General features: G+C 39.9%; 1 protein-coding gene across 1 annotated transcript; it reads right to left on the bottom strand.

Annotated features, from left to right (window-relative positions):
* Positions 1 to 269: 269 nt before the first annotated feature.
* On the bottom strand, positions 270 to 21,897 carry LOC310934716 (uncharacterized protein; the record flags this gene model as incomplete). The annotated part of the gene is made up of 10 exons (XM_083898511.1): positions 21,643 to 21,897; positions 19,648 to 20,535; positions 18,690 to 18,866; positions 17,230 to 17,629; positions 13,140 to 13,791; positions 4,355 to 4,464; positions 4,127 to 4,252; positions 3,392 to 3,498; positions 3,006 to 3,187; positions 270 to 434 (listed from the first exon to the last, which is right to left on the bottom strand). Exons 2-10 carry the CDS (start codon positions 20,513 to 20,515, stop codon positions 270 to 272), a joined length of 2,787 nt encoding a protein of 928 aa, XP_083754637.1. The 5' UTR covers positions 20,516 to 20,535; positions 21,643 to 21,897.
* Between the last annotated feature and the right edge of the window lie 3,526 nt (positions 21,898 to 25,423).

Below are 25,423 nucleotides of genomic sequence, written 5' to 3'. Positions count from 1 at the left end.
GCGGATGAAATTTTCGGGGATTGATTTATACTCTGCTTGACGTGTGTCTGTTTCTGCGTTTCCTATGCTATGTGTGAATCCATAACGCACGTGGTGGTTACAAAGCTGTACGAACCACCCGACAACGGACAAAAGTCCCAGGTTCGTTGGAAAAATGTCACTGAAAGAGACTCTAAAAGGAAATTCATAATGCGCCGACGGTGGTGTTTTCTCTCGTCTTGTGCTGCTCTTTTTTGAACTTTTCGTTTTGCCCGGTCTTGCTTGGCGAGTTACTTGGCCAGTCTCTTCGCCACGTCTTTGTAGGCGGTCTCGATCTCAGAGTCAGCAGCACAGGTGTTGGTGAACTCGTCGCGTTTGTAGGCGCTCTTCAGGTACCGCCACACGCCCGTCATGTCTGAAGGGATGTCGTAGTTACGGTACTTCTTAGCGACGACCTGCAGAGGGAGAGAAAGGCCGCCATGTAAACATGAAATTTTGAAAACTTAAAAAAACTCAGCTCAGGTAGGAGTCAACGGTCGACCTCTATCATCAATTTGTCAAGTTCAGTGCTTTAACTGCCCTCATTTCCTGCTTCTTCACTTAATAAATGCAAGAATAAATGACTTGAAACAACCTCCCGGTGTTTTCATATGGCCGAGTCAGAGAGAACTAGCAAAAGAGTGATGGCTTATTTCAGAGAGAAGGAATGGAAATGTGAGAGGAGAAGAAGAAAAATGTTATATGAGTTGCTGCACTTCTTCTAAAATACTTAAAAATGATACATATATATATATACATATGTATGAGGTCTAAGCTCAGTGGGGCTGCAGTGCACTTATCCGCCCACATCAGCTGAAATATCACAAGATTTGCAGGTGTTTGCTCCAAAGTATTGGATAACTCGAAATGTTAACTGTCCTCTATTGGTGCGAGATGAAAAGTTCCCACAATGACTGCCGTTAAATCACATAAGAAGCATGAATGTCTACTCTACAAGTTTCACAGCAGCCTGTGAAATAGTTTGAAACGGTGCTGTAATAAAGCCGTGCTGCTAAACAACATAATGAAATCAAAAGCAGTTGCAGAGTGTGTGATCCTGCAGTACGGGAGTAAAGACTATACGATAACCCTTTAAGGTACACACCAAGAAAAATATATATATATATGTATGTTTATATTTTATTATTTTACTGTATTTACTTATGATAACAATAACGACAATCAATGTTTTTTTGGGGGTTTTTTTTTAAATTATACCCTGCAGTATTTCAGGTACAGGCCTCTACCAAACGGTTGAGACGTCTGTTCATAGTAAACCTGGTTTGCATAATTCATAAAGTACAACATTCAGAACAAGTCACATTCAGTGTTTGTGAGTTCAGCTTGATGCATTTTTCAATGAGATATAGTGACTTAAAGTGTGGTCGACCAAATGGTTGAGTAGTACCATAAAGGGTTAGGAGTCTTTTGGGTTTTTTTTTTTCAGTATGACCTGAGAATTAATCCTGTTCTGAGATTAAAAGACTAAAACCTGGTCTTCACTGTTTACATTTATACTCAAAATGCAACCTTGTGGACATTTTAGCTCAATAATAACCATCATCTTGAAAGTGAGATAAGGTAATTTGATGTTTTTCTTCACAGTTTTTTATATCTGAAAATAAACTGATAATAAAATATAGATGATGATGTTTCTGTCAAACGTTTGAATTTGTGGGTGTTTATTCGCTGTATTTTAGTAATCTGTGAATTAAGAATCAATGTATATCTACTGATCGGAATATGTTCTGCATGAATAAACTGAAACATTTGTAAAATAATCAAAATAACTTCAAATAGACACATACACTAAACTATATATACAGGGATTTGAAATATCCATTTATTTATTTTTGCGATATTAACACAAAACTGGATGTTTAGATTTGTATTATTGTTTCTGTGTGTGCATGTTTTACTCTGTAGGTTATTCTCCCTCCTTTGTCTTTGTCGCTCCTGTGATTGTCTGACGTGTTTCACCTGTGACTCATTATCCTTATTAGCCTCTGCTGTGTATTTCCTCTGTGTGCTTCCCTCACTTCACCACCAGTTCATCTTGAGCCCTTATGTGTGTGTGTGTGTGATCAGCGTCAGCACTGATTCAGCCTTTAATCTTAGTAATTCTGTATTTCATTTTATTTTGGGTGGATATATTACAGATATCGTGGGATCTTGTGTCTGTTATTTGTTAGTTTGTCTGTCTGTAATCACGATGACTGTGCTGCTGCCTGTCTTGGCCTAGGACCCTCTTGTAAAAAGAGAGTTTTAATCTGAATGAGATCTTCCTGCTTAAATAAAGGTTATAATTATGGTGATTTTGTTGGCTCTGAAGTGCTTTTTTGTGCTTTGAGTTTCATCATTGATTTTTAAACTACTTTTCAAACTTACCCCTATTTATACTTCAGATCTGTTAAGCTGGTATGTGTCCACATAAGCACTGAGATCAACTACAGACAAAGCACATCCTTAACAACTTTTAAAAACCTTGGCTTTTGGGATTATCTGATTTGCATCTATGTTGTTCTTATTCAATGATGTTTTATTGCTTTTTATTTTGTGTTTCACTTCTTGTGAAGCATTGTTAAAGGTGCATTATGTAATAAATCTAAAGCAACTGACCATAAAATCCTCCTAATATGTCACAGAGACTCAGGAATAATGTTCATATAACAAACTGAACTCACCAACAACAACAGTACAGACAAAATATTTGCATTAAAACATTTTTTTTGCAGACTGCAAATCATGTTTATGTTTTGAAATCATGTTTTGACATGTGGCGCCACCTACCGCTGTCTACCAATCATTGCAGTCAGTAGAGTCTTAGCTGCAGAGCAACCTCGGGTTGCCAGTTACGTCAGAAAACGAAACCTAAAAGACCTCGGTATTTTGAATTTTTTGCCCACATTCTTACATATGGCACCTTTAAGTGCTGTATTTGGACCCTGACACATTTCACGTTGTCTTCAGAAACACTCCTTGTTTACCTTGACGATGTGCAGTTTCGGCAGCAGGTTGCAGTCTGAGAGAGTGAGCTCATTCCCATCCAAAAAGCACCGGATGGAGCTCTTCTCCTCTTCCATGCTGTCTGCGTCAATCTCATCTGTCAGCGGGCTGTTCAGATACTCATCCAGCTTCTTCAGGGCTTTGGTTAAACCTTTCTCTAGGACTAAACACACACACATCACACAAGAATGAATTCAAAAGGTTGATGTTAATCCCACTAGGTGGCAGCACAGCAAAGGATGTGAGTCACAAACGCTGGACTCTGCTACAACCTAGTGGTGGAATAAAATAATGACTGTGAGATTATTTTTCTCCCCCCCAGACTCATTTTTCAGTGTGTCTGTGTGTGTGTAAATGAGCAGCCCACCAGCATTGGCCTCTGGTTTGGTGTTCTTGATGTAGGCTGAGAACTTGGCGAAGATGTCATTTCCAGCTGTGTTGGACTCTCTCTGCTTGGCGGCCAGTTTGGGATACCTGAGCAGAGCAGACGTACGGAGGGGGGGGGGGGGGGGGGGTATGGAGGCAGGAGACACAGTCAGACCAAAGCATCTGGAGAACATTAACACCTGGACTGGGGCTCAGCTCAGACTAAAAATGTGTTACACACTGAAACCAAGTTGGCCGCCTGCCCCGTAAGCTCTCTCACAGTAAGGTCCATTTGTAATGTAAAAAACTTTACAGGCAATAAAAGAGAGATTTAGTTAATCTGACATTTTTCTCTCCCACACTGACAAATGACAAATGTTTCTTAATCAACGCTAAAATTACACACATGCATATGCATTTGGGGACTAGTTAGGTTGGATTAGTTGACTTTTTTTGTTGCTGTTTTGAAGGAGCTGAATGTTCAAAGGTGCACGAGACGCATACATTCAAACAAACGTTTACAACAGTCATAAACAACAAGCAGCCATATCAGTTAACATCGGTCCTCATCAAAAACAACACTCTTTACAAGACTAACATGTTTCCTGTCCTTTCAACAGTGTTTCTGAAGTGAAATAAATCAGCTAAATGCCATGTGTGTGTGTGTGTGTGTGTGTGTGAGTAATATAATCTGATACTGTAAACTACATGTCATAAAACCTTCTAGTGAAATTACTTTGGAGGACAGAGCACTTCCTCAAGGAACTCCTCAATCTTGTTGATGTCAGTCTTGACCTCTCCGTTGAAGGTGAGGAAGGGCGGGTGAGTCCCCGGGGCCAGGTTGTGCAGATCTGCTGGTTTTCTACACAGGACACACAGTTGACAGTGAGTGTTTCTGTCAACAAAAGCCACGGGTTGCGCTTAACGTTCGGGTTGGCGAGTTTTGCATCGCCGTGTCACTAACCTCTTGAGGTCGACGGTGGTGACGTTGAACACGACTCCTTTGAGCCACAGGATCATGAAGAGGCGCTGAGAGAAGGGACAGTTTCCAATGCTCTCTCCATCATTTCCAGCCTGCACATACACACAACATGACAGGAAATCAGTCAGTGATGAAATATGACACAAATACTGGTATATGGTGTATGAATGCAGACAAACTCACAGTGGCTGCACGGATCATAGTGTCGTACAAACCATTTCCACAACTGGAACAACTACATTTTTAAAAATAGCTGTGTAAAACAAGAGCTAGATTCAAGTCCATTGGATTTCAGGGTTTCTGTTGCTATCACTTTGTCTCAATACCTCTTTTTCTTGTATATTACCACTGGCATCAGCTTGATATAGTGTACAACACATTTGTGCTGATGGATTCACCATCTAACCATAACCAACTGTTTCCTAAACATAATGATCCAACTAGAAATCAAATATTCTGCTCCTGTGAAGAAGAAATTAACTCCAGTTTCCTGTGATTTTGACCAGTATTGGACTGAAATGATAGGGGACGCATCCCAAACAAGAAATCAAATAAATACTGTGCACTTTAGTAACAATGTTGTGACCTTGATGCTCACATTTAAACGTGTATTTGCGTTACATGACTTTTATCGTGAATCTTGGCTGTTATCTTGATATTTGAATAGTAAGGCCGTTAAGAGAAGTTTCTTTGTTTGCATGAAAATAACACTGTGCAAACACATAAATCACATAAGGATTCAAGCTCAAACTGTCAAACTGAGTCAAACTGAAAGTACCTTCTGGGGAAAGTTCCCACATATTCAAACCTGGCAGCAAAATGCTTCGCTAGTTAAATACAACATGACCTAAATGTCACTTTAGTAACAGTATTTTAAGAGAATGTTTTCATTCAAAGTATTAAAAGTAAAAGTAATGACTATTTGGAAAAAGAAACCTCTGTGGATATATATTATATTGCAGATTATACTGGTGCATTAATGTGCATGTTATTATTATAACTGCTTGAGCAGGAAATACACAAGTTAACAACTCGGTAGTTTTGTGCAGTAAAAGCCTTTGGTCAAATGCCAAAATAAAAGCTGCCTTTTTACAAATGGCTCTGCATTTATCCAAATGGCTTTGAAATGAATTCATCAGTTACTCCAGCATTTTAAATCACCTCAAATTACTCAACTGAGGATAGAATACATACAAGGGTTTTCCTTTTTATGGTGGTGCCACTCATAGAATCTAATTCTTCCTCGTCAGTAATAAGTTATATTCATGTATAGATCCACGGCAGAGCACAAACACTGACACCTGATCCACTGGCCCTGCTGAATTATACATAGTGATTCCATCACCTGGTTCAGTGGCCGCCGGAGCACAGAGTGCAGAGCCTGTAGGTCACATGCTGAGAATCCACAAGGCATGTCACAGTAAGAGCACTGACCTCGAGGTCAGCGGAGGGAAGGGTGAGATTTGACAAGTGGAGTTATTCTCTTTCATTTCAGTAACTCGTTACGGATTTAGTATTAAAACATACATTTATTGTTTCCAAGTGCACAAACTGCATATATGAAAGACAGGCCTTCAATGTAAAACTGATGTTTATTGTTACATTTAGCAGTGTAGTGTGTAATGTGTTTTATTATTGACTTATTATTGAAAAAACTCTAAAAAAAAAACAACCTTTTTCTTTCTTTCTATTGCCATAGAAAAACCCACACTGGTTAACATGAAAGATGAGAAAATGTGCAGCTTAATCACTTTATAAGACAGACACTGCATGTACTATAAATGGTGCAGAGCAGAAAAAAACACACTGTCAGTCTAAAAGTAGCTGAGCTGACTGTATTCTGCCATTGATGATCCTGCTGCTGTCATGCTGCCTGGGTGCATGTGATTCTCCTGTGTGTGTGTGCGTGTGTGTGTGTGTGTGTGTGTGTGTGTGTGTGTGTGTGTGTGTGTGTGTGTGTGTGTGCGTGTGTGTGTGTGTGTGCATTGTTATGGCTATGCTCAGTAGCACGGCGGTAACACAATACACAGTCGCTGAAAATAGTCAATCAACATCTAGAACATGGAGGACAAAAGCTGTCGCACACACACACACACACACACACACACACACACACACACTGTACATCTGAGCCCTTTCGGTATGAAGAAAGTGAGTGTGTGTGGAGCCAGTGAGTGATGGAATGATGATGGTGATGGTGATGTGTGGGGTCCAGTGGAGGCAGAGTCAATTCATACGATCCGTCGCATACATATTCATGTATATTACACTCTAACTGGGGTTAGTTTCATTGATTGTTATCATTTTAATGAGATAAAGTAAGTCAGGATTAACAAAACGACGATATGGGATCATATTGACAAGTACAAACTAAGTTCTTAGTGACAGTTGTTTCAGTTTCAACTCAAGTATTTGTTTTCTAAAACACTTATTATTATCTTCAGTGATTTTCCACAAAAGGTCAAAATGTGGAAGTATGTACAGTATGACTATATCTAATAGTTGCAGCACAGGCCAGAATATCCAGACTTTTACTCATCTATTGGCCAAGACTCAAACATGATGCATATTACATTTCCCATAATGCAACAAACCACTTTTTAACCCACTGCCCAGTAAACATCCACAGGTATTAGACTCACTGTCTGTCACTGTTGCAGCTACAGTGACAGACCACAATATACATGGTTTGTCTAAGTTGTGCTAAAATAGTCTAGTCAATTTATTTTCTTTAAAAACAACGTCTAATTAAAGAGCTGCAGTTGTGAAACCTAATATGACACATATCACAAATTTCAGTATAGCTCCATCCATGGTAAATAAATGAATGCGGAGGCTTACGACAGATGCAAGCTGAGCTGTGTGTGAGCTTTGGTTTCCCTGGGAGGTAAATTAGCTGAGAGGAACCCTCACAGCAGCTAATTGGGTCAGTGCATCCAAGCACCACATCAGCGTTTCCACCTGCTTCCAATTCACCTGCCTCAGGTACTGTGTGTTCATCTGCCGCTATAGTGTTCCTCTGACGGGCCTCAGGTGAATCTAAACTGCTCCCATCATTGCAAACTGGTACTTTTATATGTTTATCTCTATTTCAGGGGACAATCTATTGCAAAATAATGTGCAGGATGACAAATTTTACTTCACTTCTCCTCCCAACCGGTTGAGGCACATGTTTGTACAGTCTGATGGTTCTGGTCAGAGATTTCTTCCTATTATACTGTATGTGATGAATTGGCACTATACACATGCAATAGAATTAAATTTGCTATGAGAAATAAATGGTTTTTTTTCTATTTCCTACAGCATTAGCTGACTACACAAATATATAAACCCATCCTCAGTTTATGTTAACAATCCTCCTGATGAAAATGTCACTATAATAACTGTGCTCAACAATGTAGAGCTTCCCACCATCAACATGCAGCTTCAATATCAGTGTCACAACAACCCCAGGTCAGCATGGAGCGCCGTGTGCCGCTGTAACTCAACCTGTGTTATTAAGTTACACCAGCTTTCCAACACACACACACACACACACACACACACACACACTGCATCCACTCTGTCATTGTGAAATCATAGAGTTGTGTCTGTCTTACCTTGACAAACAGTTCGATATCTGGATCCCTGTCTGTACCGTTTGTGGACATGATGTTTGACTCTGGCTGTTTCTTTAGAATCGGTTGTTTAACCTATTGTTCTTTTAAATTATCCTCTGTGGTCTACATCCTCAATGAAATGAGAAAAAAAATGGCTGTTATCCTCTCTGTGTGATCTTCTCCTCTGAGTCCTCACACTTAAGGATCCTGAAAATGTCAAGCACTTTTTTTCTCTTCAGTCCTGTAAAGGGCGTTTTCCTCCCTTGTTTTCAGCATGCAGGTGAGGCTGAGAGTGGGTCCAGGTGGCAGTTACAGCCCGTGCTCTGATTTAGACACAGATGCACAGCAGAGTTTCCCTCTCACTGACACAGAGTGGGGAACAGGTGTCAGTCTGTAGTCTGCACCAGGGGGTGGAGCCCCGTCTCTCTCTTCCCAACACCAGCAACCAATTTTGACACACATCATCAGCACCACTCTCTCTTATCTCTGCTTTCATGTCCTTAACAAGTCACCTCACAGTATTATTTTTTAATTTTGCTCATGGTCTATTCGCTTTATTTTGTCAAATTGAAGAAACATTTTCTTTAAACCATCAAAACTCTTACCACCAACCCATGAAATGTCTCAAAAACGGTGATGTGCTGATGTTTTTGTGTCACTTTTTCTTTCTGTGTTCATGTCTCCGTCATTATATACTGTATGTGCTGCGTGAACGGTGTCGTTCATATTTAATGTGCATTCACACAGAGAGAGAGAGAGAGAGATGGGATAGTGCAGGTTATATTTGATCACCAAGAGAAGACCTGGAGAAGATTCCTCTTTGAATTATTGATGCTTGGCCTTGGTTTTAGGGCAGGAACTGGCATACATTTACAGACAAGTGCTATGTAGAGCAACAAAAATAAAAGCAGGCCTGACTGTAATCATCACAACAAAGTGAGGGATTTATGGCTTATTATGTCAAATACACACCACCTCACCTCCACCCAAAAAAAGAGAAAAAAAAATTATGTCACCTGTGTGAAAGGTAGATGAAAGCATAGAAAGGAAAGAGAGCTTTTTGTTCTGTTTGTATTTATAGAGCAGCCCCATCTCCTGGCAGAAACAGCAACATGCAGCACAAAGCACATTTTAGGGTTTGGTTTGAGCATTAAAGGTGCATTATGTTATAAATCTAAATCAACTGGCCATAAAATCCTCCTAATATGTCACAGAGACTCATGAATAATGTTCATATAACAAACTGAACTCACAAACAACAACAGTACAGACAAAATATTTTGCAGACTGCAAATCATGTTTATGTTTTGAAATCATGTTTTGGCATGTGGCGCCACCTACCGCCGTCTACCAGTCATTGAAGTCAGTAGAGTCTCAGCTGCCAAACAAACCATGGGTTGCCAGTTACGTCAGAAAACTAAACCTAAAATACCTTGGTATTTTGAATTTGAATGTAGTAATCGTTTTTGGCCACATTCTTACATGTGGCACCTTTATTCAAAGTTAAAGCAAAAAATAACTAAATAAAAAGGAAAAACACCTTTCTTCGCCTTTTTAACACTGACATCCTCAAACAGCGTTCACTGGACTTTTCCCCAAGTTTGTTTTGAAAGTTCTATTCGCTATCAGCCTTTACTAACAGTTTTAAACATTTAATGATGACTACCTTCTCATCTTTGGACTTTTTATTTCTTATATTCCTTACAAACCAGTGCATCATATTCTCTCACAGCTCTCCATATACATGTAAGGATTTCTCAATCTGGTTATAAAATAACATTAGTGTGTTTTTTCCTGCTCCCTTGAGACAAAAGGAAGCTTAAATCACTGACTTGTTGGGTTAATCATTCACTTGAACAGTTTGTTCATCACCACAAAGGTGGTGGGGAATGTTTAAACTCTTCGAGTGATACACACTTCCAAAATGGGACAGTCCAACAGGCGTATGCATCGTGTCATTTTAGACACATCCTAATTGGCTGCTTTTATTTAAGCGTTATCATTCAGAATGAGATTAAAACAGACTGCCCTGTGGGAAAACTGTAATTGATCGTTTAGTTTATTCTGCTATGGTCGGCTTTATCAAAGGAAGCGACAGCGGGGTCGCATAAACTTTGAGCGCAGATAGTTGATCTCGTAACTCTAACCTATACCTACTTTTATAGTCCCTCCGCTTTGGTTTATGGCAACTGTTGAAGGTTAAACTGTTGGGAAATGCACTCAGCACATGGACACGATCAGATAGGAAGGCCAGCTTTGTGGAGTAGGGGCCAAGTATGTTGTCACATCACCAGTGAACTATAGTCTTTATCATAATTGTGATATAACAACATCAAGATATAGCACCTGTGTGTGTCAGAAGTGTCCTCTTAATGTGTAAATATGCTGAGGTTTGTAGTGATTTGTGATATATTGATAAATAAATAATATTCTACAGAAATGCTAAGTCTGGGTGACTCATTCATATTACTTTTATTAATTAGGTTTACTGAGAATTTTACCTCAAATAATAATGAAAATGTTGGGTTTTGGTGGTAATGCACTATTTATGAAGCTAATTATCTTCCTGTGACAGGTTAACATCACAGAATCACCACTGATTAAAATCAGATCCTCTCACTTTTTATGATGACACTTTTAAATGTTCCACATAAATAACTGCTGTCATTCCTTTTTACAAGGGCTTTTGTGAGCGCCTTCATTCCAGGCCAATGACTCAATCAGCAAAGTGACCCCTGCGTGTGCTGATAGTTCACCTCTCAGAGCAGCGCTCTATCAGAAAAGCAACAAAATACACAGTCAGATTTGCTCAGCCATGGAGTTCAGCCCTGCTTTATATGGCGCTGCAGAAGACAGGTTAATTATTACACTGGTCTGCAAAGTCACTGATGATGGTCCTGACACACACACACGCACACACACAGGTCACTGACATTTCTGACTGAAATCACATATTTCAGTTTATTACTAAAGATATTATTCGAGGACATTTGTAATTAGTAATGTATCTATGTCGATATATGGTGATAAAGTATTTACATTCCGTAGATTGTTGTTTTTTAAAGTTTGTATGACGTAAATGTGTGAGTTTCACTTTGTAAAATAGTGGCTGAGAATGTGAAAAATACAACTGTGGAGTCGAGACTGAAAACAGATTGTCTTTGGTCTTGTGTTCAGGCATGTCTGAAATATGGCTCCATGACAACCTGGTGCCATAGTTAGTAAGTGTTAATTTATCTGCAGTTTACTGTTACTGTACTCATGAATCAGTGCACCTGCTTCTACACCACTTACTAACTGAGATGTCTTTGTTCCGCAAATACACACAGAAAAGCTCTGCCCACTTTATTTAAAATTCCTAAAGGTGAGAAAATGAAGTAGAGAAGAAGAAGAAGAAGAAGAGAAAGAAGAGCTCACTCCCACTGTGAGGCTGCAGTGCCACTGATAGAGAAGAAGGGAGACAGAGAGCAGGACTGTAGCTAGTGAAAATGTAATTTCTCATCATACTTGTTAAACAAGAGGTTTGATACCAGAGAGTTTATATATATTCTGTACAAACTTTGATGAACAGTGATATTCCCATGCTTTGGTCCCTAATAAAGCGTGTGTGCGCCTCTACAGTGGACGTGTGTTGCTGAATTTTACGATTTGCCATTTGATTTTGGCTAGGTGGCTAGTAACACATTTTCCCTTTGTGTGCTTTGGGGAATATCAGTCATCTGTTCACCGTCTTAAACTTGTCCAAAATGCAGAATCAGAACGTATGCTGATGAGGTAGAGACCATGTGATCACATCACCTCTGTTCTGTCACCTACAGGATCCAGTTCAAAATGGTATTACGTGTTTTTAAATCCTTGCAAACTAATGCTCCACCTTATTTGACGGAGTTGTTCCACTCAGAGCGGTGAGGTCAACAACATCTATGTTAATGTCAATGTCCTGGACATTACTAGCTCCAGACTTAAAACCTATTTGCTTTGGCGTTTAATACCAGTCTTAAGTCTTAAATGTATTTATTTATTCTCATTTTAAATTATTGGGTGCAATTGTTATTTTTGTCTCCTCTATGTTTAATGTGTGGGGCAACAGGGGTTGTTTTTAAATGTGTTATATAAATAAATGTAACCTTGACCTTGAGCTTACAAAGTTGTAAGAAATAGGGGGTGGGGATTATCGCTTCACATGCAGTTATATGTTTTCATTTCTTTATGAGCAAAAATACATATAGTATTGGGTTTTAAATAGTTATTAGTATTTCAGGCCTGTAAGGAATCATAATGCACATCTTAATTGTGCTAAATTTTGCATCATGACCCATGATGCTAATGTGGATAATGTTATTTATGAATTGGCGAAGTCATCAAAAATTGATGACTCAAGACATGCACCAAAAATATGTTATATATGTATATGTGCAGATAAACACATACTTTCTGGAAATCAAAAAGAGCCTCACACATATATATAGAACTTAATGAGGATCAACGTTTTACTGTGTGAAACATAACAATTATTGTTCAGCCGCAGTTAATCAATCCTCATTTGCAGACTGAGCGGGTTTGTCAATCGCTTCATTATAGACTAATCTAAAGCCACACCCTGCAGTGTTGGTGTTCCATCACCAGCAACCGAAAAGCAGACATGACAGTTGTGTTACAAAAGGAAAAAAGCTGTACAGTGCAAAAATATATATACACAGGGTGTCCTCAAAGAGACTTTTGACATGTTTGATAAGTAATTGAATATCTATTGGTCCCTTTATTGGCATTTTATCATACTTCTGTTAAGATAAAAACAACATTTTTATCAATCCCTTTTGTGTTTTTTGTAGTTTTTCTTGTCATCTAAATGTTATTCAATTCTTTTTGTGTGTGATTTCTATAGTCTGGGCTTTTGTTTGCATGATGCATGAATGCATCTGTTTAATGTAGTGATGTGTGTGTGTGGGTATATATTGTCTTTATATGAAGCACTCTATTAAATGTACATATATATATATATACTATTCTTCCTACACAGAAGCTGAGACCTGCACCTGGAGACTGACCTGACTCTGCCCATCATAGCCTCTCTGCCCTGTGTCTGTCTGTGTCTGTGTCTGTCCTGCCTTGTCCTCTTCTGTCCTCACCACTGTCTGTCTCAGTGTCTGTCTCAGTGTGTGTCTCACCTTGACGAACAGAGAGATGTCGGGGTGACTGGCTTCAGCAGGTTCAGGAGCAGGTGCAGCGCTGCTCTCCTCCAGAGTGACGGCCTCCAGAGTTGTCAGGGTGTAGTCGCCACTCTCCACCGGCTCGATGTCAGCAGTTTTATCCTGGATCGGCGGGTCGTCGCACGGATCACCAAAGGAGGAAGAGGATGAAGAAGAGGTCGATGACCGCCTGGATCCGTCGTGCGCCTCCGCCTGCACATCTACCACAGGCTCTGGTTCCCAAACCTCTGGCTCTGGCAATGGACACACTAGTAACACTGGCTCTGGCACCGGATCCACCAGTAACACTGGCTCTGGCAATGGACTCACCAGTACCACAGGTTCTATCTCCACCAATGCGACAGGTTCTGGTTCTAGGTTCACCAGCACCTCTGCAGCTGGATCCACATCTGCTCCTTTACGTTTAACCTCATCGTCGTCGTCGTCACTGGATGACGAAGAGGACGAGGAGCTTTTTCTGTCGCCGTCCTTGATTTCCATATATTCGGCAGCAACGTGGACCTGCGCCTCGCTGTGCAGCTGCGCCTTCGCCTCACCTGTGCGCTCTGCGTCAGGACTGTCAGCTCCATCACGGCGCTCCTCACGCACAATTGCCTCATCGACTGTGTCACTGACCGTGTTGCTCATGATTAGTTTTGTTGAGATTTTTTTTTGGACAAGAGCTGAGGTTTAAAGAGGAGGAAAAAAGGGGTCTGGAGTGGTGGCACAGTGCGCCTGCCTCTGACTGACTGACTGACTGACTGTTTGAGCGCCTGCTGGGCAAATTCCAGCAGTAACACAAAAAAGACCTTTGGTCCTGCGAGTTAACAAGTGATTCATGCAAAAGCTGAGGACTGTGCCTTCAAGGACACCTGACTGTGACTTTAGTTTGAAGCAGAAACAAACTTTGACGAGTGAAATAATGGTATGGACTTTTGTGTCTCTGTCAACTTAGAGTCTTGCTTTGTGCCAAATCAAACATAGAATTGATCACTCCTTCTAGTTGAAGATTAAATCAAGACTTTAAATCAAAGGTGTCAGTCAAATTAGCTGGGGGGGGGGGGGGTTTGGGGGCGGGGCAATGAATGTCTAGTTTGGTCTAGAGCAGGTATCTCAATTGGCCCCCCAATCGATTACATGCGGCCCCCCACTTAATATCTTGTTATAATGAAAACATGGCCCACGACCACAGCAAGGTGATAGAATAGAATATATGTCTTCTAGCGATGTTTTTATAACAGTAATAATAAAACATTTGGCCATTATTATCCCATTATTAAATGTATCATATACAGCATTCAGTTACATATATAAATACACTTGTTAGGGCCCGAGCCACGAATGGCAGTGTCCGAATCGGCTCCTGGCACAAATTTGAATTACAGTTGTCCACACTATTATTGATGTAATTTAAAATAAATGTGTGTTTTTGATATTAATACGTTCATTTTGCATCATAAATAGTATTATTAATTATACGTGTGATATCATGATGTAATATTGTAAACGTTTTTTGTTCTCTAGGCCGGCCCCCTCTTGACCACAGTGGATGTGCATTGGCCCTCAGGTCATTTGAGTTTGGGACCTCTGGTCTAGAGGAAACAACTGTTCAGTAGCTGGAGGTCACTATAAGCTTAACACTATAACATTGTGATAGCTCAATAAACATATTCATGATGATTTTACACAGAATTTAAAGTAACAGTTCTTGTTGTTGATATGGAGTGACTGTACTTCACAGTAAAATCATTAATGATGCAAAAATAAATCTATTCATGTCAAAATCAGAGAAATACAACTAAATAATAATGTGGACATCTTTTTTTGCAGCCATGTTTTCATTATAATATGATATGTAATTGGTTGGGGGGGGGGCAAATGTGATGGTCCTACCAGTTTGACAACTCAGATTTAAATCTTGATAATCAATATGACAATCATGGGTATATAAATCCAGGAGGAGCAGTTTATTATGGGATGTATTTATTATTATTATTATTATTATTATTATTATTATTATTACAAGTGAAGAAGGGAGTTTAATGAAGTGGGCTGTACCTGTTTTGTACAAAATTGTCTATATCACTGCAAAGATTGACAGAGATTGAGTTTTGTGTCTGTTTATCTTGTGGTCTGCGTGTTGAGATAACCTTAGGTTTTGTTGTTATAGTCATTTAATACAGTTTTACACATGTGTCTCTGTTTGCTGAAGATGTGATTGATTTATATATTAAGTTTATTTCTCCTTTGTTAAAAAGAGTGTAATGCATACATCAGAACAGAGTAGATTAGAGTAGATTAAAGCAAATTGGTGTTTTTATCATGGATTTTTCAGCTGTTAGACTCTGGAACTCCTTCTTTTTTTATCAGAAAATCAAAGACTCAAACCTGGAACATCATGCATATAGGAAAAAATGAAACAAACAGATTGCATTTAGCTTCTCTTTAGTCCCTTTATTTTCAGAAGTCTTTAATTGCATCAACATGATCAACATGGCAAACATAGTTCATCGCTAAATCATATCAGTATCCATACTTCAAACCCAAAGTCATAATAAATGGTTATAAAGACCTGATAGTTAACGTTTTCTAACTATTTCAAGTACGTTATTTAAATATAGTATGGATAGATCTAATTTCTCTTTAGACAATTAAGGGAAACACAATTATCAGACAACACTTTTCAGAAAATGAACAATTTCCATAAAATACTTTCAATTTATGAATTTAGATTTGTAAAAAGTAATCAGTCACAGTGACGTCTGTCATTTTTGGGCACAGGCATTAGTTAATACATCTTACAGCAGAAGAAGAAGAAATCAAACCAATTCTTTCTTAAAATATGCTGAAAACAATAGCAGAATAATTGACTGGCTGATCTGGATTCTACTAGACTGTCTGCGATTATGTTGATCCAAAAGCTTTTTGGCAAGAGGCACCGAACATTTTTAATGTGTCAAATAGCAACTACGAATAAGAAGTGCAAATAATACATGACCTAAAAAGCATTCTACCACCACTGCCTCTTTCATACTGTTTCATATCTGTCCTGTAGTGCAAATCAGAGGAACAGTTCTTGCAAGTCAGGCTGAAATAGTCGACTTAACCAAACAACAACGAAAACCCTTAAAATCCTAACGACAGAATACTGACCAATAGCAACTGCACTTCACATTTTCACCGACAAATGGCCATGGGTATGACAGTCAACACATGAGGATGAGTTTAGCGTCGTCTTTACAGAAAGATGGACTGACACATAAATGACTGCACACTTTGGAGAGATGTTCTCCATTTAAGTTAAAAGGCAAATAGTAACGGACGAGTAAAGAGCGTGACAGAGGAGTGACTGGCTCATGGATACATATGAGGAGTAGTGGTGGAATCTTAACTGTAACATTTAATTCCAAGAAAAAGTGAGGTGAGTTTTAAATACTTAAGCTTAATCACAGGTTAAGAGGAATTGGTTGATACATTAGGTAGAATTTCAACTCTTTTCTTCTCAGTTGAATTTTTTTCACATATTTCCTACACACAAATGAATGCAACACTATGAATGCCATCGAGAAAGATTGTCTAAAGTGTGCGCACTTATCCCCCTTTAAAAATAATTATTGCATCCTACCCTTTTTTTAGAGTGGCAAGCTTTTCACCCTAAGCGATCCTCACATCTACTTAACATAAACACTTTATCCCTGTCACAGTTTTAGCCACCAAAGGTTCAGAATCACATCTTTTACATTGTGAGTGAAGATGAAAATGACGAGATGAAATCAGGTGAAATTCACAATCAAAGCAAAGCCACTAGAAGCCCATGTAACAGGTTGAATATCTTGATCAAGCCTGTACCAGAAGCAAACCCCGCACATTTCCTTCACACTTAAAGGCAAAACTCTGCACATGAAGACAAGCTCAGATTCTCTTGCTCTCCATTCAATGACAGAGCAGCACAGTGACAAACAGTGGTGTGACGGAGGCATTTCAGGGATGCTTCTGGACAGAGCGGGCTACCTTGGGGAGCATTACCTCCTCTTCTTTTATGTCGCCTATCCTTCCTGTTTCCAGCTACAGGTGCAAGTCCTCTTGCAGTAAAGGCTGCGACATCTCCCTGCGTCTGTGCTTTAGCGAGGGCAGCTGTTTGAGCGTCACTTCTCGGATGTAGACAACCAAAAAGCCCAGCACCATCACCACGCTCAGGAAAGAGCCCACGACCGGGGCGTAGGAGTACTCGGCGACCCTGGGGGGGATGCTGGGAGTTGGTGGAGCCGAGTCCGGGGACAGCAGGTCCTGAACGTTTGCAAGGGAGCCGTTGTTCGGCAGAGGCCGGATAGACAGGATGTGGCACATGAGAGGGTAAAGGTCGACTGAGCGCATTGTGGGTTTCACATAATCCTGGCGAAAGGCTGGTCCGCGGGCCACAAACACAGGGTGCATGCTGCGTAAGGTGTTGTCATAGCCGTGGTTTCCCACTGCAGACAAAAAGAGACAAGAAACACATTTGCATGAGGAGGTGCAACGCTTTAGTGTTAATCTTGAGATTCCACATCGCGTGGATCCCGCGCAGCACTTTTCGTTCACAGATTTATGGGATCAGATTCAACCGCTTTGGATCAAGATTTACAACCACCACTGCCTCCGCCATCCAGCCGCTTACTGCTGCATCAATCACAGACACAACACACACGCAGAACTGGAGATTAAATCAAGAGACACAAGCATAAAGTCCCGACGGAAGCTTGGACTGTCTAACTGTTGCTCCCAACATTCATCAGTGCTATTACCTCGCTGAAAGGCTTCTCTGTGAGTCAAATCAATACAGTTAATCAGTGATGGCAGTAACCATCCAATCAGATACAGCGACTCTGGTGGAGTCTCTGACCAGTAGTAATGTTACAGAGGAAATGCTTTAATGATTTTTACATTACGTTTGTATTATTAATATGTATGAGGATGCAAGTGTGCAAGCGTATGTCCATGGTTTCAGGGTATTCTACCAATCTATGGTGGCATTACACAGACTTATACAGTGAATACTACGGTTTCAAATATTAAAATCTGGCTTCACGACATTCACAGGCTAGAGGTGGTTTTACAGTTTGTATCTTGGTGGTTTCATATGTACAGCAGAATCATATAACGCTGAGCTATAGCTACTTTTGCTCATCACATCACTGAGAACTGAGAGTCAGCAGGTTTCTCTTCCTGCCACCAGGTAATTTCACTGATTAACCAATCCCCCACCAGAGAGGAGGGAAGCAGTAAAATTAGCTGCTGTCGTCGGCATTAAAAATTCAACATCTCTGATCCCTACTCTAAAAAGAAGGTGTTTAAAAAAATATATCTAATCTGAATTGGACTGGAAAAAAAAACAAAGCAGCACAAAAATAACTCACTCCCACATTTCCAATGCTTCAAAGGGAGAACAAAAATAGCTTTTTTTGTCAACCACTGCTCAAAGAGACATCTAAAACCCTGTTTTACCAGTGTACATCCACAAAACCAGAATGTTCACACCGTTTCAAAACGTACACATGAAGGGCCCGCTCCTGTTCTGCATGATGGTCCAGCCCTCCTTGGCCTCCAAGACGATGGGCATGATCCGGACATGGTGCTGATAATGGAAGCGCGTGGGGATTTCCTCTTTCTTGTACACCACCATGTTCGGGTTTGCGTCCACCAGCTTGCCGTACACCTCGTTGAGCATCCCTGGAGGAGAGATGAAGACACAGCAGATTTGTCACTGATAAGAAAAGCATTTCAGAGAGATAACCAACGTTCATATATGACCAGAAAAAGGGCCACGTTGCTGAAATTTGTATATATTGCAAAATAATAGCAAAATCATTAAATTTGGTTAAACATTACAAAACATAGACAGAAAATACACTCTTAATAAAAGTGCTAAGTAGAACCATATAAGGTTCTTCGGCTTGTCCTCATAGGAGAGAAAAGGTTCTACCTGGAACCCTTTTGGAGGGTTCCACCAAGAACCCTTTTAAAACCCTTTATTCAGGAAAGGGATTTTAAAGGGTTCTCTGGATCAAAATGGTTCTTACTGGAACCATTAGTGTTACCAAGAACCCTCAGAAGTAAATGGTTCCAGGTAGAACCTCAGCCCTTGTAGAAGGACCATTTTGGAACCCTTATTTCTAAGAGTGTATGCTTATAGTAAAACATGTGCACGAATGCATCCATTAAGGAAACAGCTCAACTAATTTTAAAGGGGAAAAAAAAGCGTATTACAAAGACTTTAATGAAAAGATTGATACCACTCTCCGTTCCATACAGTAAATATAACGTTTATGATTATTGACATTATTCAGTTTTGTCCTTGTTTTTGTATAAAATGATTATTAATAAGTGAGTTTTAGACTCATCTTTCCTCCGCAATTCAGACGTGACAGTGGCATCATTATTCTCTTGTAATGTTCAGGAAGAAAGCAAGTGCTTTTCTCAAGTGACTCTATTGATTGTTTGGAAGTGATACCTTCTTTGGGCAGAATCCCCACCACCGGACTCCTATCCACCAAAGTGTACAGGTCCCTGCTGACATACTCGTCCAGTTCTATGATGTTATCAGCGAAAAGCTGCGTCATCCCATGGTCGCTGGTCACTATCAGGTTCACCTTCTCAAACAACCCGGCTTTCTTTAGCTCATTAATGAGGAAGCCGAGCTTCTCGTCAATTCCAGCGATGACTGAATCCATGAGGGAACTCTGAGGGCCCAGGAGGTGGCCGCTTTCATCGGGCTCCTCCCAATACAGGACTCCGAAATCCACCGCATCCTCTTTAGGCGCAGAGAACCAGTCAATAATCCGCCCCACTCTGGTTTCAAAGGAGACTGAGGAGTTGTAGGGGAGGAACTGGGAGGGTAACATGCCATGGATCTTCACGTCAGACCCAGGCCACATTGCCGCCCCACTCCGGCCTCCAGATTTCTGGATGGTCACCCAGAGAGGTACTGCCTCCTCCCACCACCGTGGATCATAAATGCTGTCCGTCTCGATGGAGAAAGAGCGGTTGAGGACGGGATCGTACATCTCATTGGCCACGATGCCGTGCGTCTCGGCATACAGACCTGTCACCAAGGTGTAGTGGTTGGGGAATGTTTTGGTGATGTAAATGTTCTCCACCTGCTCCACCATCACACCTTCATCCATGAGGAGATGGAAGTTAGGCGTCGGGACACGGTCGATATAGTCCCAGCGAAAGCCATCAAAGGACACAAGAAGCAGCTTGGGCCGGTCCTTCGCGCTGTGGCTTCTGTTCAAGCTATGAGGGGAAACCACAGGCAGCAGCAGGGCCCAGAGGAAGACCAGAGGACTGCAGCCTCCTCGCAGCGAGCAGCCCAGCATTGTGTTGTGTTTGATGACACCTAGAAACACATGCAAAAAAAACTGCTTATGGCAAAGTAATGAACCTGTTAATACAGATGTATGTGCACAAACCAGTCCACATACATGCGTGACCTTTTATTCTGAGATTACTCATACTACATTACACAATAATACAACACGCAGCTAAAAGATTAATCTGCCAATACCTTTCACGCAAATCTACATCTATTCATAATCTATGTGCCTTGTCAATACAACAGTGTGTATAGAGAAAAGACTACATTTGGTTGATATTTGGATAAACTTTAGTCATTTATCCAACACGACCAGCTTGTGTTTCCAGTGTTATTACATCATTTGGTTTTAGCCAGCTGGTGTCACACTTAGCTTGAGGTGATTTTTCTATTCTCTGACCTAAAGTCTCAGTGGTTGCCAAGTACCACCTGAGGAAATATTGACAGGAGGCAGATTTATTCCCAATACTCTCTCATCATCCTCCTTCAGTGAAATTAGATGAAAATGGAGCGAGAGGTAATGTGACATATATTTATTACTATTTATTAATCATTATTATTTTGTTATTTGTTTAATTTTTCTGTGCACTCTGGTCTAAACGCTGGTATATACAGTAGAACAGTATTTCAGATTTTTGTGCTACCAGAGGAAGCTCGTGTACCACTAGTGACACACGTACCACAGTTTGAGAACCATGGTTCTAGGTGATAATATTAATCAGTTAATCAGAAAACAAACAGCGACAGATTAATAATTATTAGAATAATCCCTTTTGTAGACAAAATGATGAGCAAGAACTTATGAAGTGAGTTCAGATACAGCAGTGACCTTTGGTAAAACACTGTATATATAATGTCTATATAATATATATAAAAGAAATCAGTTGAAGAAAACCAAAGGCACCAAAGACATTTAGCAGACTAGAGACACAGCGACTGTCCACAGCTTCTCCACAGTCACATACTAATGCTCATAGGCTTTTGTGCTGCAGGAATAAACACGCACCCACAACAGCGAGTCCATTTCACACCAGTTGACGCGACATTGAAGCAGCACGAAGAATAACAAAAAAGAAAATACGCATGAATCCAAAAATGCAAAAACGCTGCACTGCATGTCAACAAGCTCACCTCGTTATCTGATCCTGCACCGGCTCGCCCCTGCTGCTCTGCACGCACAGATAAACAGTCAGCCAGGCCTGTTCTCTCTTCCTCCTCTGGGTGTGTTTGTTTGTTTATTTGTGTGTTTGCTTGTTTTCCGCACCTCGCCGAGTGTCTTAGTTGCAGATCAGGTTAAACCGAAACAGTCTTCTGTCCGCTGTGTCCTGCAAGTGCATGCTTCAGTTCCTGGAGAGCTGCATCACCAAAATACACTGCGATCGACAAGTGCACAGGTCCCGGTGACGTAATGTAGGGTGAGGAAGAGGAGAGGGAGGGAGGAAGGAGGAGGAGCCATGTGGAGGAAAAATAAGACATAACGGTGTCATTTCCGCTTTAGTTATTATTATTATTATGATGATGATTATTATTATATCTGCAATATAAAATATAATATATTATACTTGTTATATTTGGGGATTTTGGATTATATATACCTGCAATATGTAAAAAGACAGGATGCAATAAATGGCAATGCAATTTACACTGCACTACATGCTCATTTTTACATTTCTTTTTATCTAATTGTCGTTATTTTAATTTATGTCTACTTACTTACTGCCTACTAACACAATTCCACCTGTGTGACTCCCTCATTTCATGCTTATCTTCAAAGGCAAAAAAAAACCTTACAAAATATGTAAATCAGCCTATGTCTTTAATATGGCACATATGCACGTGGATGTCCATTCATGTGATTCCATAAAATAAAACAATAATACAATAATACAATGTGATCCTTTATTACATCATTATTAACCATGATGCTGATCATGCAGAGCAAAAAGCCTGCCTGCAACAGTAACAGTACCACATTTGTCCACTAGGTGTCAGCCAAGTGTTGTTTGCGTGTGTTTACACCTCACGCCAGATCTGAGTTGTTGAAATACATGAAAGCTGGCATCTCAGTAATGTCCCCGCGTGGTCCCACTGAACCTATTTCTGACCCTGTGATCCCTCTCCCTCTGCAGAGACACAGATCAGTTTACTGAGGCTTGTTATTGCCTGAATACACCATCACACTCTTTATCAACCTGAGCACAGTCGTTATTGGCTGTTGATGCAGTGTATTTATGCAAAATGATTTGTTTGACCTTGACTCATGATTATGAAAAGCTCCACAATAAGTGTTTTTTGTTTGTTTGTTTGTTTGTTTTTACACCAACAAAAACAGAACATTCAAAATATTGCACTACAACCGTGCAACTCCACCTGCTGATGGAGATCATGTGGTATTATTGACACCTCATGAGGTCATATATATATATGCTGTTACATTGAGAGGAGCATCTTTTTAACACACTCATAATTTCGGCTTAAAGTGAGCTTGCAGAATTCATTAAAAGAAAGCAAATCTCCTTAAACATGAGGCCCCGGTGCAAAGACCTGACTCATTCAGCTGGTCATAATTTGAATTAACCAGGCATTTGGCCGATTAAATGTGAACGCTGTCATTACTTAAACTCCCATATGATCGGAAGTGTGTGGGCTTTTTTTTTTTTTTTTTTTTTTTTAAATAGCATGACATGCTTGAAGCAGAATTATAACAACCAGATATGAGAAGTGCACATTACCATAGAAACACGTCCCCCGACAATATAAATTCAATCCCAGCTGAGAAGAATGCAAACAAACTGAGATGCACATCCATGAGAGCATGTCACGTTCAAGAGCTCCACTCCTTTGTTGTCTGTATTCAATCAGGGATTTTAACAGAACAGGAGACTTAATTAAATCAGTCAAGAGACTAAATTTCTGTATGTTTTAAATAATAGGCATAAAATTAGTGAAACACATCACTATTGGAAATAATATCAGGTGTTATAGAAATGGCAAATGTGCAGTGTTAACGTTACTCTGAAGGAGGCAATTTCATGATTCAAGATTTTAAAGATTTTATTTTCCATTACAGCAATTTTTGTGCAGGCTGGTTGAGTCGGCATAAAATGTAAAAATAGAACGTATAATCCCGGTTCGAGGCTATTATTATTATTGTATTATTATAATAATATTATCATTAGCAGTTGTATTATTGTCATTATGCTCAAGTTGTATCAACAATCTCTGCTGCTGCCTGTATAATGTCATGTAATGTACTTTACTTCTATAGCCCTTTACAACAGGTGACCAAAATGCCTTACAAAATAAAAGCATTACAGACTCACAGCATTAAAAACAGACGGTAAAAACAAATATAGTATTAGTATTAAATGACATTGTAGGACTATAAACATGCCATTAACTGATTCAGCAACGTCCTGTCTAAACCTATAACCTGACACAAGTGTTATATGTCCCTCTTCTGTCTCTACCTCACATCCCTCTTTCACATTCTCTCCCCTACTTCTCCTCTGTACCCGATTTTTCCTTTCATCCGAACCGGTCAAGGCAGATGGCCTCACATGTTTGAGTCTGGTTCAGTCAGAAATGTCTGCCCGTTAAGAGGGAGTTTATGTATCTCCAATGATGCCCATTGTAACATTCAAGTAACTATACTGTACATTCTACAGCTGTATTTATGTTGCACTTGTTTTATGTGCTGATGTCCTGTGTGTGGTCATGCTGTCCACTCTGCTCATATTGAGAGTTAACAGCAACACATTCCAAATACAAATGTCACTCCTGGAATCAACTCCAGAACGTTTACCTGCTGAATTGAAGATGACATAATGAGGGCATAGCCCACACCTGTCCATGAAATAGCTTTTCAGTCAATATCCCATTACTTTTGGTCCCCTAAAAAGTGGGAGGCACATATAGAAAGTGTTGAAATTCCTACTTGATTTCGATGCAAGTACCCTCAAATTAAAGCTTAAAGTGTGCAGTTAAAGCACAGCTTGTTAGTTTCATTTCTATCCATTGTAGTGGTGTATACAGCCACAAAGAAGAGAATTGTGTCGATGTCCCAATATTTATGGACCGGCACATATAAGTGTATAATAGCTGACAAAACAAGACAAAATGTAGACCACACACAGAGCCGTGATGTGTAAAAATCAATAATGTTGTTTAAAATTGTTTTTAATGTTTCAGAAATCATTTGGGGCTTAATATTTCTTTTCATCGTGCGTTCCTTTGTGCCTTCCTTTATGTTTTCATGTGGTTGTCATTGTGTTTTAGCTTCAGTTTTAGCTGACGGTGTCGATTCTGTGAGGGAACAGCAGAGCATCAAGTTACCTGCTCCTGTGTGTTCTAGGCTAACTTCAGTTGTTGTGTGTGTGTGTGTGTGTGTGCGTATGTGTATGTGTGCATCTTTCTCTTATATGATGTTGTTCAAGAATGTTATGGTTGATTCTGTTTCTGTGTAGAATAGAACAAAATAGGACACACAGTCCTCACTCATCCATTCATCTTCTGCCACATAGGGTGAAAGGTTGGGTACACCCTGGACAGGTCTCCAGTCCATCACAGGGCGACGTATAGCGACAAACAACCATCCAGACAGTGTTATGATTTAAAAAGGTGTCATAAATCTGTAAAAGAAATAATAATAAAACAGTAGATGTTCTTTGTGGCAAAATGTGTTTGAGTGTACAGGTAGGAGTAGTGAATAGCAAGAATATTTAAGCAATACAGTACTGTGAAGAAGAAGAATACAATTTATTTTTTTTAAACAATGTTTCAGTCACCTTCTCGACAGTGTTTGTGTTTATTACATTATGTGAAGCAACGTTAAAACAGTAAAATAAAATGAGAACATAGCATTAATGTATCTCTAAAGTGAGTGACAGGATCAGTAACTTGAGCTGAGGGG

This window comes from Microchirus variegatus, assembly GCF_963457635.1.
Source record: "Microchirus variegatus genome assembly, chromosome: 12".
In the NCBI taxonomy this organism is placed as follows: domain Eukaryota; kingdom Metazoa; phylum Chordata; class Actinopteri; order Pleuronectiformes; family Soleidae; genus Microchirus; species Microchirus variegatus.
Note: the sequence above shows the minus strand (reverse complement) of the source record. Positions and strands in the feature narration are given on the sequence as shown.